The 14,780-nt window shown below is 38.6% G+C and overlaps 3 protein-coding genes across 5 annotated transcripts in view; all 3 read left to right on the forward strand.

The window, feature by feature from the left end:
* The window catches only part of LOC103043601 (cyclic nucleotide-gated cation channel beta-1), a 267,445-nt gene extending 257,004 nt beyond the window's left edge, over positions 1-10,441 (forward strand). The window contains exon 18 of one of the 2 annotated variants that reach the window (XR_007440867.1): positions 9,069-10,441. The gene's annotated coding sequence lies outside the window, so the exon portion shown is untranslated. The remainder of the gene's footprint in view (positions 1-9,068) is intronic. The other variant, XR_007440866.1, reaches the window with a different exon arrangement.
* Positions 1-14,780, forward strand: part of tmtc3 (transmembrane O-mannosyltransferase targeting cadherins 3) — a 183,952-nt gene that overhangs the window by 73,500 nt on the left and 95,672 nt on the right. The gene's annotated exons all lie outside the window — the stretch shown is intronic.
* On the forward strand, positions 6,754-14,199 carry borcs5 (BLOC-1 related complex subunit 5). Of its 2 annotated transcripts, XM_007234188.4 has the most exons (5): positions 6,754-7,061; positions 7,139-7,200; positions 7,551-7,694; positions 11,180-11,337; positions 11,836-14,199. In XM_007234188.4, the coding sequence occupies exons 2-5, from the start codon at positions 7,143-7,145 to the stop codon at positions 12,061-12,063; spliced, it is 588 nt and encodes a 195-aa protein (XP_007234250.1). In that variant the 5' UTR covers positions 6,754-7,061; positions 7,139-7,142; the 3' UTR covers positions 12,064-14,199. The 2 variants fall into 2 exon arrangements, with proteins under 2 accessions (XP_007234250.1, XP_049339927.1); XM_049483970.1 differs by lacking the exon at positions 6,754-7,061 and having other exon boundaries at positions 7,139-7,248.

Raw genomic sequence — 14,780 nt, forward strand, 5'->3', positions numbered from 1 at the left:
TTTTTCTGACCTGGATGAAACATTGCAGCATTTTGTATTTTACATTGTAGGACACATAGACAAACCAACGTTCCCTACATTTTCAGATAACAGGATAGGCTGTCCAAAACATTTGGACATACAGTGACATGTAGTATGTTGTGATGGTCATCTAGTCTCTTTTGGGTGGGCTGTGAAGTACCGGCACTACTTCTGTTTTCAGATTAATATTGTTGCTTTATAAGCATGTTTAATTATGCTTCACTCAACAGATCTGAATTACACTGACATTAACATTGTTCATTACTCTTTCTCAGTAATGTGAGCTCAGTTAGGAAGCGTTAGGACTGGACAGTTTGTCTTATGCCAGAAAAATGTCCCTCATGCCTGAAAATCAACAGTTTTAACATCATGAGACAAAAACCCAAGTCCCAACACACTACACATTTGCTGCCGAAGCTGTCCCACAACCAAGTTATTAGGTTTAGGGGCCAAACACTTTTTTACACAGGGCTAGACTGGTTTGACTGGTTGGATTATTTATCCTTTAATAAATAAAAATATATTTTAAAAAGTGCTTTTTATATTTACTCAGGTTGCAAAACTATTAATATGACAAAAAAGTAAAAACAAAAGAGATTTATAGGGGGCAAATACATTTTCGCCACTGTATATTAAATATTTTGGGTTTTTACAGCTGCAATAAAATAAAAGGCAAAGTTAATGTAAGAAACACTATTTTTTTTACATTATTTTTTTATACTGGCCCACCGTTTGTTTTTTTCTTGTACCAGTTGTATCATTAATACCAGGACCAGAAGAGACACACGCTGATATGAGTTTAACAGTTTAAACAGTTTATTAACGAGGGGAATTGGCATATAAAGAAAGTCTAGGACAGGCACGGTCAACAAGATGACAGCATAAACAAACAATAAACCAAGAGTAGTGGAGCAAGCAAGGTCGGTACATGGGTAATCCAGCAGAAGGAAAATAGGCAAAGGATACTTAAAAGAACAAGCAGGTTTGCAACTAAATAAACAAGTAATAAACTGGGCTAGGCAAAAAAGGGTACACTGTAAACGGAAAAGTGTCAGAACAAAAAAGCCAAAAAAGCCGTCTTGTAGAAGATGTTGCACTTCTCAGGAAGAAGAGGGACGTCCAGGCAGTTCTCAGGTGATTTTTTTTTGACTCACTCTCTCTTGTACACATTTTACACATAGATCTCATTCTATGACTCCTCTCTCTCAGTTTGCACTCACTCTCTACTCACAATACTGTGCAAAAGTGCCACTACATGTAACTGTCGTTGCAAAGTGCAGAATAAAGAAACAAACTGTCCAAATTTTACCACTATCCCTGAAAATTTGTCTTTCCCACAAAGAAGTAGGGAACTTAGATTCAATACTCAGCAACTAGGCTACTCCTATGATCAACCCTCAACTCTCCGTCACCAGTACCTTGTCACAAGGGTTTTCTTCAGACCAAGGGACCAAAAACAACTGGCTTAAGGAGAGACGCATAAAACAGGTTTTTCACATGATACTGAAGGTGAAGGTGAAGGCTGAAGGTGACCAAAGTAACACCCCAGGAAAATCTATCAACTATGGCAAGTACAGTGCTATACCCACTAGATGGTGGCAGATCAGCGACAAAATCTAAAGCAATATGAGACCAAGGGCGTTCTGGGACAGGGAGAAAAACGAGTTTGCCTGCAGGATAGGTGTTGGGTGTTTTACACTGGGCACAGATTGAACATGAGGAGATAAAGGTATGCACGTAATCTTTCATGGAATCCCACCAATAACGGTTTGCTATAAGTTGCCAGGTACAAGACTCAAACGGGTGCCTAGATGTCAGAGATGAGGGAGCCCAGGTCACCAAACGGGCACGAAATTTAAGGGGGAACGAAAAGTTTACCCAGGGGAGTACCCTCAGGTGGAGTTTGATGAGCATTTGCCTGATGTATCTGCTCCTCGAACTCCCATTGAATCGCAGTGATAGTACCTGAGGGGGGAAGGATACAATCATTACCTAAGCCTCCCTCTCCCTCCACAGCAAACACCTGAGAAAAGCATCAGCCTTAGTGTTACGATTAACAGGACAAAAAGTAATGGAAAAGCAAATCGGGAAAAGAACAGAGACCCACAGGCCTGACAGGAATTTAGACATTACGTGGATTTAAGGTATTGTACATTTTTATGGTCCGTGAAAACAATGAAGGGATACGAACCACCCTCTAGCCAGTGGCGCCAATCTTCTAGAGCAAGTTTGACGGCTAACAACTCTCTATTACCTATACCGTTGTTGCGTGCAGCAGGGGATAGTTTGTGGGAGAAGAAAGCCACAGGGTAAAATTTATTGGGGGAACCAGATCATTGCAATAAGATGGCACCGACACCTGTTTCTGATGCGTCTACCTCTACTACAAAAGATTTAAGAATGGGGGCTATAGTGAACTGAGTTAGACCATGATAAACATTTAGGTGACCCCTTTAACAATGCAGAAAGAGATGAGGTGATGGTATTAAATTTACACATTAACCTACAATAGAAATGTGGCAAAGCCAATGAAACGTTGGAGTGCTTTAACAGTACTGGGAGTGTGCCAACTAGTAACAGCGAAAACCTTGTCGTCGCTCATTAGGACTCCAGCAGAGATGATAACATACCCAAATAACTAGTGAAACTCTCTCTAGGTGGAACTTGCATTTTTTTGCCTTGGCATACAGGTTATTGTCATGAAGTCTCGTGAGTATGTGGGAGGGCGACAACAGGCCTATGCCTTGTCCTCCTAATGCGTATTCCGTCTTTCCGGTACTTTAGATGAGACTTAGGTGAGATACTAAAATAAACTAATCTCCATTTTAAAATAAACTCCATTTTATAAATACCAACTAGGTAAATTACCAGTTAACTATTATCAGTAACAAACTGACTTGAGAAGTAGAATCAGTCTAATAAAACCAGGTCTGGTTAAATAGTTCAGTGATAGGTGATATGGGCATAGAAGCTAGACAACAATACTACATAACATGTGAGAACAGCCTGATACCTGGGTTGAGATGTTCAGCGGTCCAGAACTTAGTCTACACTAGCGGTTACAGAACATAACACTCAATCTTATTTGTTTCCCTCAGAGGTTAAAATATGGCATAGCCAATAAAACTATATAACATGTGAAAACAGCCCGGTACCTAGGTTGAGATGTTCAGTGGTCCAGAACTTAATCTAAATGAATAGTTACAGAACATAACACTCAAACTTCTTGTTCCCCTCAGAGGTTAAGAGCTTGGTATATCACCCAGTGAAACTCACTATATAACTATGAAAATCTAGAAACTCAAAGAATCTCAGACTACAGACCTCTTTGGCTTCTAGGCCTACTAGGAAAAAGACTCAACAAAGTAATTACTACAGATTAACAGTTAATGGTTTATTTTTTACCTTAATTGACATATGTAACAATATAACAATATTCCTAAAGTAATCTAAAGACAGATCTAAAGATAACAGTTAAGAATAGTGCATAGTATATTTGAAATACAATGTTGTATGATATATTTGAAGTGGTGGTTACATGCAGAGCATGGGAGGTCTCTTGGTTACAGACAAACTCCACTTGTCCCCTTACTTTATGCGCACTAGATGTTAGGCACTATGTATGTGGGTCATGCCGTTCGAGTCAGGGGTAGCCTAGAACTAGAAGATAAATAAAACATTAGATCTCCTCTCTATGGAGAGCGCTGGTTTGGAGATCAACTTGGAGAGTCTGGCGGGGAACCCGAGACAAAGACCCTTACAAAAAGTCAGCAAAGCAGCTTCATTCCAGCTTCAGAAACACATCGTAGAAGAGCTAAGGAATCTAGATTCAATACTCAGCAACTAGGAGAGCAAACAGAGGAATATTTATACTCAAAAGAACAGGTGCAGTAATCTGTAGCTGGGTGAACTAGATTGAGTGTCAAGTGATCCAATAAGTCATTGTAGTCCAGAGGAGGCAGACAACAGACCTGACAAGTTGGACTTACTTAAAAAACTTAGTAAGATTTTTCCACATAACTTTAGTAAATTTAACAGGTCATATATCCAAGTAAATGTTCCTCAAAATTCTTCTAAAAGTTACACATGAATATAAGTTATTTGTACTAATGCAATAGGAATACTTTCTATAATATGACATTTATATAAAAAATATATATTTTCATTATTTTATTCCATAAAGCATAATCAATTAACAGTTAGGATGATAAAATCATACTTAAGTAAAATATTTTAAAACACTTTAAATGTGTGTCCTTAGGGGTTAACTGAGATGGGTAATAGGTTAAACAGAAGAAATGAAATTAATCATTTACCTCAGTGTCATTAATAACGTTGTTCTGATGTGGGAGCGGACAATGCTGTAGCACTGTACAATAAAAGGATCTTCATCAGTTGTTCAGAAATCTATTTTTCCACCATGTCTTTGCTAAGATACTGCTAATACAATATACTGTAGGTGCAAAGTGGTTTAAAACACTAAAAAGTATTAAAAAGTCCATACAAACACCCCAGCACATAATTGAATTAATTCAAATTCATATGAAGAGCTAAAACTAAAAACTGACCTTGTCTTTTAATGATCTCCTCACAGGCCTCTCACAAATAAATAAAGCAATGGATCACAGCATCTTGCCTACTTTCCTGTTGTATGACAAGAGAATATGACGCAGATTTTTTACAGACGGTGGCATCTAACTGTTACTGTTGGTCACTGAGGTGAGCTAAGTTGTTGGAATGATTGACAGTTGGCAGTGTCTGTGTGTCTATCAAAACCTTCAGGAGAGGTGTGTCTCTTCCCCCTCCTCATCCCTCCTTCCCTTCCCTCCTTCTCTTCTTCCCCTCCTAATCCTTCTTGTTCCTTCTCTTTCTCATCCCTCCTCATCCTACTTCCTCCTTGTCTTAATGCTACTTCTCATCCTCTTCTTCTTCCACATTCCTTCCCTTACTTCCCCTCCTTCTCTTCCCCCTCCAGCTCTGTGGAACTTTTTTCCTAGGATTCAAGGATTCAAGGAAATTTTGTCATTTGCATCACATGTGGTACATGAGGTGGAACGAAATTGTGATCTCACGATCCAGTTTACACCCAGGAGCTGTTATTAAAATAGATATATAAATAAAATAAAGAATACAATAAAACTTGATGTTCCTCCGGCCTGAAAGGAGCGGGACAAAAAGTGTGTGTGCTGGGTGGGTGGGATCCTTCCTCATGCAGGTGGCCCTTGTCCGTGGTGCTGGGAAAGCTGACTCCAACAATCCTCTGTGCAGCCTTCACCACCCTCTGCAGAGCTTTCCTGTCTGCAGCTTCCATGCCACATGTTGATGCTGGAGCACAGCATCTCCACCACACATCTGTAGAAGGAGGTGAGGACTGCGCTCCCGAGTCCAGCTCTTCTCAGCCTCCTGAGGAAGTAGAGCCACTGATGTGCCTTCCTGACCAGAGTGGAAGTGTTGTTGCTCCAGGTGAGGTTGCTGCTCAGGTGCACACCCAAGTATCTGTAGCTGTCGACCAGACAGATATATGGTATGGCATATTAATAAGTGTTTAAATTAATTAATTTTATATTTTAATGTACATAGACACACGCAAACACACACACACACACACACACACACACATATATATATATATATATATATATATATATATATATATATATATATATATATATATAATTAATTAGTTTGTCTTTGTTAAAGAGCATAATATAAGTATTTCAGTATGAAAGCAGGTATTTGTTATGTGTCACAGCGTCCTGAATCATTACTACATCTCTGCTGTTCGTAACAAATCAAACCGTGTGAAAATCAGGTAAAAATTGGTACATTTGTGAATATTATACGTTTATTAAACTCCTTCCTCAGTGTAAATAAATCCACTAGGGCGCATGGTTGTCAACTCTAAAATGGCGGCCACACTGAAACGTCAGCTCCAATAGACCAATAGATGACCACCTTTCGACACGCCCACACATTTCGACACGCCCACACATTTCGACACGCCCACTACTCCGAGCTGCAGAGACCCACGTCTCACGCCGCATTGAAGCAGTCATTTCTGCAAAAGGATTCCCGACCAAGTATTGAGTGCATAACTGAACATAATTATTTGAATGTTGACTTTTTTTGTATTAAAAACACTTTTTTCTTTTATTGGTCGGATGAAATATGCTATTTTTTTGAGATTTTTGTTTTTTCTTTACTTTTTGCCAAAATCATTAATATTAAAACAATAAAAGGTGTGAACTACTTCAGTTGTGTGTAATGAATCTAAAATATATGAAAGTGTAATGTTTATCAGTACATTAAAGAAAATAATGAACTTTATCACAATATGCTAATTTTTTGAGAAGGACCTGTACAAATAAAAGTCATTGGTAGGTACAGACTTATTCATGGATCCTACATGCTCAAAAAACAGGACAATACACAGAATTAGACAACATAAAACAATATGAGAGATAAAAGTACAAATAAAAAAGATGAATACATTAATTGAGAATGCTAATAGATATGTGACAGATCCCCATTATAAATCATACACAAATCATAATAACACAAGAACTTTATATTTTTTAATGATTCTACTTTAAGAATTGTGAAGTGAATTAAACTCTATTAAATAGAAGGGAAATCTCATTTTTGCTTCAGATGTTTTTGTTGTGAATAAAATACGTTGATGTTCGCCCTCCCCATTGTTTGTGCGGTGACGTAGTAAGTGAATCAGGTTGGTCATCATTCTGCGTCTCTGTTTATATTAGCAGAGCAGAACAGTGTGCTAGCTAACGGCTAGTTCATGTATTGAATGTATTGTATGAACTGTCTTTCACAGCGCGTGTGTGTGCGTGCAGGAAAGCGGCTCATGTTTACCAGCGAACTCAGAGGCAGTGCTGTGAGGATAGGCTAGGCTAGCGGCGCGGAGTAGTGCTGTGCTGTACTCAGGATAGGCTAGGCTAGCGGCGCTGAGCGGAGGGAGCTGTAAGATTTAACTGCTGCTGCTTTCAGAAGAAGAGTTCTGTAAATAAATACTGACAAACAAGGTAAATCAGTGCTAGGAAACCAGCTGTTAAACTGCTGTGTGTGATGTGTAGAGCTTTAATACTGACCTGTTTTACAGGGAAATGGGCGCTGAACAAAGTGGTGATGCTGAGCACAAGCATTCAGACTACAGCTCTTCGGGTGTGTTCAGCTGCTTTCACTGATGGGCAGAAGTATTTATTAATATTGGTAAAGTGACTGAATAAATCCAGCATCTGCCTACATAGAAACGTTTGTTAAACCTTACATCTTTTCTCTGAGGTGCTCCTAAAGCAAAGGTTTAAACTTACTAATTACAAGTTACTAATGACCATATAGTAAAAAATAAGGAGTTATGATTTGTTATATATATATATATATATATATATATATATATATATATATATATATATATTAAATATTTAAATGTATGTTTCATATTTTTTTGGTCAATGGAATTCATAAGGTATCAGGTATCATGAATGATAAACTTATTTTTATTATTTCATTAGTTGTTCCTTCACCAGCTAAACACCGAGCAAAAATGGACGATATAGTGGTGGTTGCTCAAGGAACACAGTCATTACGCAACATTCATAATGATCCAGATGTCATCAAACTTCAGGAGATCCCCACCTTCCAGCCTCTTCTGAAAGGTAAGAGCTTGCATGGTTGATGGAAATAATCATTCAAATGCACCAGTTGTGCAGCATTGTGTAGAATTTGCACATCCACACATGCTTTTTTCACTTTTAGTGATGTTTCTTCACCTCTCAGTTCCAAAAATGTGTGTAATAATTTTACTGATACAGAGCTCTATAGTACAACAAAATGATTATCTTTTATTTATTATCTGGCCCAGTATAGGGTAGATAATGTATAAAAATGCTGTTCTTAAGTCTTGGTTGTACAGACTCTGATGTAGCTGTGCTAGATGGCAGGGGTTGAACAGGAAGTTGGCTGGGGTGTGTGGATTTGTAGATTTCCTTAGCGTTTGTTGTAAAGCCATGCAGACCAATTGCACTTAACATGTGGTTTTAACTTGTGTCTGACCCCCAGGGGAGGCCTGTTCTAAGTAGAACCTGCCCTGTTAAACTGCTGTATGACCTCGCTGTATCTCAGTTTTAGGGTTTTAGCAATCTTTTAAAGATTTGGACATCTGTTTCCTACATCCTCAGAGAGTTATTTACCATGTTACCATGATGTGCCATGTTGAAGTGACCAGTATTAGAGAATTGAACCCAAAACACCAAATTTAACACACATGCTTTCAATTCACACCTGCAACCTTGTAACACTAATGAGTCATATGACACCACGGAGGGAAAATGGCTAATTGTGATGCTGGCAATAAAAGTTAGCAGGAACACTTGATCAAAGATGTACAGGTCCTTCTAAAAAAAGTAGCATATTGTAATAAAGTTCATTCTTTGCCATACTGAAATTATAAAAATTAAACTTTCATATATTTTAGATTCATTGCACACCAACTGAAATATTTCAGGTCTTTTATTGTTTAAATACTGATGATTTTGGCATACAGCTCATTAAAACCCAACATTCCTATCTCACAAATATGGCATATCATGAAAATGTCCTCTAAACGAGCTATTAACCTAATCATCTGAATCAACGAATTAACTCTAAACACCTGCAAAAGATTCCTGAGGCTTTCAAAAACTCCCAGCCTGGTTCATTACTCAAAACCGCAATCATGGGTAAGACTGCCGACCTGACTGCTGTCCAGAAGGCCATCATTGACACAGAAAGAAATTTCTGAACGAATAGGCTGTTCCCAGAGTGCTGTATCAAAGCACCGCAGTTGGAAGTCTGTGGGAAGGAAAAAGTGTGGCAGAAAACGCTGCACAACGAGAAGAGGTGACCGGACCCTGAGGAAGATTGTGGAGAAGGTCCGATTCCAGACCTTGGGGGATCTGCGGAAGCAATGGACTGAGTCTGGAGTAGAAACATCCAGAGCCACCGTGCACAGGCGTGTGCAGGAAATGGGCTACAGGTGCCGCATTCCCCAGGTAAAGCCACTTTTGAACCAGAAACAGCGGCAGAAGCGCCTGACCTGGGCTACAGAGAAGCAGCACTGGACTGTTGCTCAATGTTTGCATGTCATTCGGAAATCTAGGTGCCAGAGTCTGGAGGAAGACTGGGGAGAAGGAAATGCCAAAATGCCTGAAGTCCAGTGTCAAGTACCCACAGTCAGTGATGGTCTGGGGTGCCATGTCAGCTGCTGGTGTTGATCCACTGTGTTTTATCAAGGGCAGGGTCAATGCAGCCAGCTATCAGGAGATTTTGGAGCACTTCATGCTTCCATCTGCTAAAAAGCTTTATACAGATGAAGATTTCAGCAGGACCTGGCACCTGCTCACAGTGCCAAAACCACTGGTAAATGGTTTACTGACCATGGTATTACTGTGCTCAATTGGCCTGCCAACTCTCCTGACCTGAACCCCATAGAGAATCTGTGGGATATTGTGAAGAGAAAGGTGAGAGACGCAAGACCCAACACTCTGGATGAGCTTAAGGCCGCTATCGAAGCGTCCTGGGCCTCCATAGCACGTCAGCAGTGCCACAGGCTGATTGCCTCCATGCCACGCCGCATTGAAGCAGTCATTTCTGCAAAAGGATTCCCGACCAAGTATTGAGTGCATAACTGAACATACAGTCAACAGTGCAAAAGTATGGGCACCCTTATCATTTTATTGATTTGAATACTACTAACTACACTTCATAGCCAGGTGTATCCAATCACGAGAAAAGGTATTTAAGGTGGCCAATTGCAAGTTGTTCTCCTATTTGAATCTCCTCTGAAGAGTGGCATCATGGGCTCATCAAAACAACTCTCAAATGATCTAAAAACAAAGATTGTTCAACATAGTTGTTCAGGGGAAGGACACAAAGTTGTCTCAGAGATTTAACCTGTCAGTTTCCACTGTGAGGAACATAGTAAGAAAATGGAAGACCACATGGACAGTTCTTGTTAAGCCCAGAAGTGGCAGGCCAAGAAAAATATCAGAAAGGCAGAGAAGAAGAATGGTGAGAACAGTCAAGGACAATCCACAGACCACCTCCAAAGAGCTGCAGCATCATCTTGCTGCAGATGGTGTCACCTGGCATCGCTCAACAATACAGCTCACTTTATACAAGGAGAAGCTGTATGGGAGAGTGATGCGAAAGAAGCCATTTCTAAAAGCACGTCACTAACAGAGTCGCCTGAGGTGTGGTTTTGCCATTTTGGTTTAATGCATATTGCACATTTTCTGTTCATTGCAGTGCAATAAACCTCATGTCAATCCTGAAATATTACTGTGTCCATCAGTTATTAGATATATCAAACTGAAATGGCTGTTGCAAATTTTTAGAACTAAAAATGATTAAGATTAATAGGGGTGCTCAAACTTTTTCATATGACTGTAATTATTTGAAGGTTGATTTTTTTTGTATTAAAAACGCTTTTTTTCTTTTATTGGTCGGTAGAAATATGCTAATTTTTTGAGATTTGGGATTTTAGTTTTTTCTTAACTTTTTGCCAAAATCATCAATATTAAAACAATAAAAGGCTTGAACTACTTCAGTTGTGTGTAATGAATCTAAAATATATGAAAGTCTAATGTTTATCAGTTGTTAAACCACTGTTCTGTATTGGTGCTTGAGCTACTGTCCTGTACGTCTGGCATTAGTGGGACAGAACATAACAGAACAAAAAGATATGGCACAGCAACCGCAGGCCAAGTTTCATAGAGCAGCACAGCAGTGCCAATATTATACGTTATAGCACGAACTTCAAGTGTATTATACCACAGTTCCATTATCGCTGTTTTTTTTTTTTAAGATTTTGAAAAATAGAAAATACGATTTGTTTGGTTATAAACAACACTCTGCGAGGTAAAATAGTTCCAGGTCTGTAGGCCCTCTACTTCATGTCTATATTGGCCAATAGCTTTCAGTGTTAATAGCAAAGATAATGAAGCAGCATTAAATAAACAGATTAGCTTACCATCTATTAACACGGTAAGTATATTTTTTCTATTTTGGCATGCACTGTTTTTGTGAGAACACTGTCATCACTTCGTTAAGTGAGTGATGGCATCGTAATGTGTATCCTAAGAAGGTATATTGCTATTGCCAGGTGTGCTGAGCGGACAGACATCTCCAAGCACGGTGTCTGTTGAGAAGCTGGACTCTGTGCAGGTACTGCAGCTGTGCATGCGTTACCAGGACCACCTCCACCAGTGTGCCGAGGCCGTGGCCTTTGACCAAAATGCGCTGGTCAAGAGGATCAAAGAGGTACTCTAACAGTATAGTTCTTCATGAATTTTTACATTGGGGGATGTCTTGGAAACGCCCACACATGTTTAAATTGTGAGATGATATTTTATGAGTGAGTTTGAGAAATAAATAGGATGTTTTACATTCAAAAAATCGTAAATAGACATTACATATAATAAAAATGCAGTGAGACGTATGCATAGTAGCTAATATTTTTGCAGAGTAGACAAACTGCTGTTTAAGTATGATTTTCACAGATGATTCTCCTCATTTAGTTCAATAGAAGCACAAAGACGTCTTTAAGAATTGATGCATTAAAAAAAAACATTCTTATAAACATCTTAGGGTTAATCTAAAGATTTTTTAATTGTTTTTTTTTAGGAAGCTGTTGTGAATCCAGATTCTGGTCTTTTTAAACTGGTAGAAACTGCCATGAGGGCATCAGTAGTATTGGTAGCGTAGCTGTTGTGTGGACAGACTTTCCTATAAGGCTCAGGCTGACTGTTCTTCTTCCAGATGGACCTGTCTGTGGAGACACTTTTCAGCATCATGCAGGAGAGACAGAAGCGATACGCCAAGTATGCAGAGCAGATCCAGAAGGTGAACGAGATGTCCATGATTCTGCGGCGAATCCAGATGGGCATTGACCAGACCGTTCCTCTGATGGAGCGACTCAACAATCTGCTGCCTGAGGGTGAACGTCTGGAGCCTTTTAGCATGAAGCCAGATGGAGAACTCAAATAGAACACACCGGGTGCCTGGTCCAGAACATGCAGGCAGATATCCCCTGGGCCAGAGAACACTGTTAGACATTTATTCTGGTTTTGTTAAGTTTACATGTGGATATTTTTGCACTGCACACAAAGCTCTTTGCTTCTCAAAAGGTTGTGATACCTCTTCTTATGACAAATAAACAAAATGTATATTGTAGGTACTACACAGTTACCGTTTTACATGATTTTCATGAACAAGTGATGCATTTTCTAGCTGTTACATCATTAAAACATGGCATCATATGATTGTTTACTTCACAGTTCGAATAACGTAACATTTTGAATTATACATTCTACATGTTCAACTTGTCTTAAATATTATTGAAATTTAACTGAAGGTTTTACATCTACGCTGATTAGATATAACAGTAAAACATTTAGCTTAATATTGTGTAGGTATACATGCTTAATATTGTGTATGCCCCAATTCATAAGTTGTCCTAAGTTGTCATAAATCCCCCAACTTTACTTCAAAGATTTTTTTATAAATTGAAACCACGAAATGCATTTTAACACCAAATACACAAAAAATGCAATTAATGTCAGTTTTTGGCTGTTAATGTTCTATATTTAAACTAAATATATATTTTTTCTCAAAAGACAAACTTTACAGTGATGTGAAAAAGTGTTTGCCCCCTTCCTGATTTCCTGATTTTTTGCACATTTGTCACACTTAAATTTTTCGGAAATTTAAATATTACACATCTTAATGATCCCCAAGAGACAAAAAGTTGAACCCTTTGAAAGGTGTGTGTCCTAGTATATCTGATGTAAAAGACATTTTACCAACAGTAAAATATGATGGTGGTAGTGTGATGCTGTGTCAGGGCCTGGAAGACTTGCTGTGATAAATGGAGCTATGAATTCTGCTCTCTACCAAAAGATCCTGAAAGAGAATGTCCGACCAACTGTTTGTGACCTCAAGCTAAAACAAACTTGGGTTCTGCAGCAGGACAATGATCCAAACACACCAGCAAGCCCATCTCTGAATGGCAAAGTTCGTACGAATGCTTGATGCTTTCTAGAATTCTATCTATCTATCTCGATCTTGAAATCCTGGAAAATGCTTGAATTTTAACGTTCTGTTTTTCAGGCCTGGAAAGTGCTGGAATTTTGGAGAAAGTGCTTAAAAAAACTTTCGGCGTCCTTCAACGAGCTGCTGTTTGCTCCGCTTTAGCTCTGTGAAACGAGGTGATCTCCGTCTGGAGAGCCATGCTTAAAGCCAAAAGCTGGGTTAACAGTGCTGCTGATCGTTCTAGGCACTAAAGCCGCGATACAAGCCCCGGAGATCGGCTCGTTTTAAGCACTGAAACCGGGCAAAAGGCAACGGAGATCGGAGGACGCTGATGCCGCGTTAACAGTGCTTTGAATCATAAAACTTTTGATTTAATTTCTTCTCCTTCTGCAATTACCAAACACAATTTTGATTGTGTTCACATAAACATAAATAAACATAAACCATCTCTCACAGTGTGACAAAAAGCAAATCAATAATTGAGTATATGTATATATAAATGTTCTTAACTTATCCCCAAATTTGACATTACAGTAACTGCTTAATTAAATGAATAGGGTAAACATACGGTGAAGAATAATCGTATTTAAATTGTGTGAAACTGACACCAATAAATCCATAATTCCTGCTATTTACGTAGTTAGCAGTATTTTTTTTCTCAGTAGCATAGTCGCTGTGAAGTGTGGAGAATAGTTTTGAGATATATTAAATATCGCTGAATTGCAGTTTTGAGATATCACTGTTATCATTTACCACAGTTGAAAGGTGCTGGAAAAAGTTAAAAATGGGCCTTGAAAGTTCTTGAAAAGTGCTTGAATTCTACCTTGTAAAAGGTGTATGAACCCTGGAATGGCCGAAGAAAAACAAAATTAATACTTTGGAGTGGCCTAGTCAAAGTCCTGACCTGAATCTGATTGAGATGCTGTGACATGATCTTAAAAAGGCCGTTCATGCTCGAAAATCCTACAATGTGGCTGAATTACAACAATTTATTACAAGTTACTGCAAACGCTTGGTTGCAGTTGTTGCTGCTAAGGGTGACCTGACCAACTATTAGGTTTAGGGGGCTTTTTAGGGATTCCCCCCCCCCCCTTAATAATAAACAAAAATAGCATGTTGTGTTTTCCTGTGTTGTCTTTGCCTAATATTTAAATTGGTTTGATTTTCCGAAACATTTAAGTGTGACAAACATGCAAAACATCAGGAAATCAGGAAGGGGGCAAACACTTTTTCACACCACTGTATATGAAATAGCACTTTAAACACACATCCCTTGGTTTTTCAAAACCCTGTCACACCATTACATTTACGCTTCATGAAATGATGGATCAATTCCTGTCACATTATCACTGAGGGAATGACACACACATCTTGATCAGGCTGCAAATAATAGCAAGAGTCACTCTTAAACTTAAATTACATGTTTTTTTGTATAATGAGATGGAGATTGTGCTCAATCTGACTCAATATTTCAGCTCTGTTATATCAATAAATTATAGTAAACAATTGTTTATAAAAAAATAAACAATAGTGCTGATGAAAACTACATTTTTATAATGTTCTAAATAAATACAATGTGTTGCTAATGTCTCAGCTATATATGAAATTATGGCTATTATTGTATGAAAATTCTACCCTGTCACATTCAGCCCTGTCACACTGGTATTTTAATA

The sequence above is a fragment of the Astyanax mexicanus genome, chromosome 10, assembly GCF_023375975.1.
Source record: "Astyanax mexicanus isolate ESR-SI-001 chromosome 10, AstMex3_surface, whole genome shotgun sequence".
Lineage (NCBI taxonomy): Eukaryota > Metazoa > Chordata > Actinopteri > Characiformes > Acestrorhamphidae > Astyanax > Astyanax mexicanus.

Excerpts from the sequence above, each read along its gene's own strand:
- borcs5 (XM_007234188.4), top strand. The coding sequence starts at position 7,143 with ATGGGCGCTGAACAAAGTGGTGATGCTGAGCACAAGCATTCAGACTAC. Across the intron at positions 7,201-7,550 it reads TTCAGACTACAGCTCTTCGG|TTGTTCCTTCACCAGCTAAA; the intron begins GTGTGTTCAGCT and ends TTATTTCATTAG. Across the intron at positions 7,695-11,179 it reads CTTCCAGCCTCTTCTGAAAG|GTGTGCTGAGCGGACAGACA; the intron begins GTAAGAGCTTGC and ends TGCTATTGCCAG.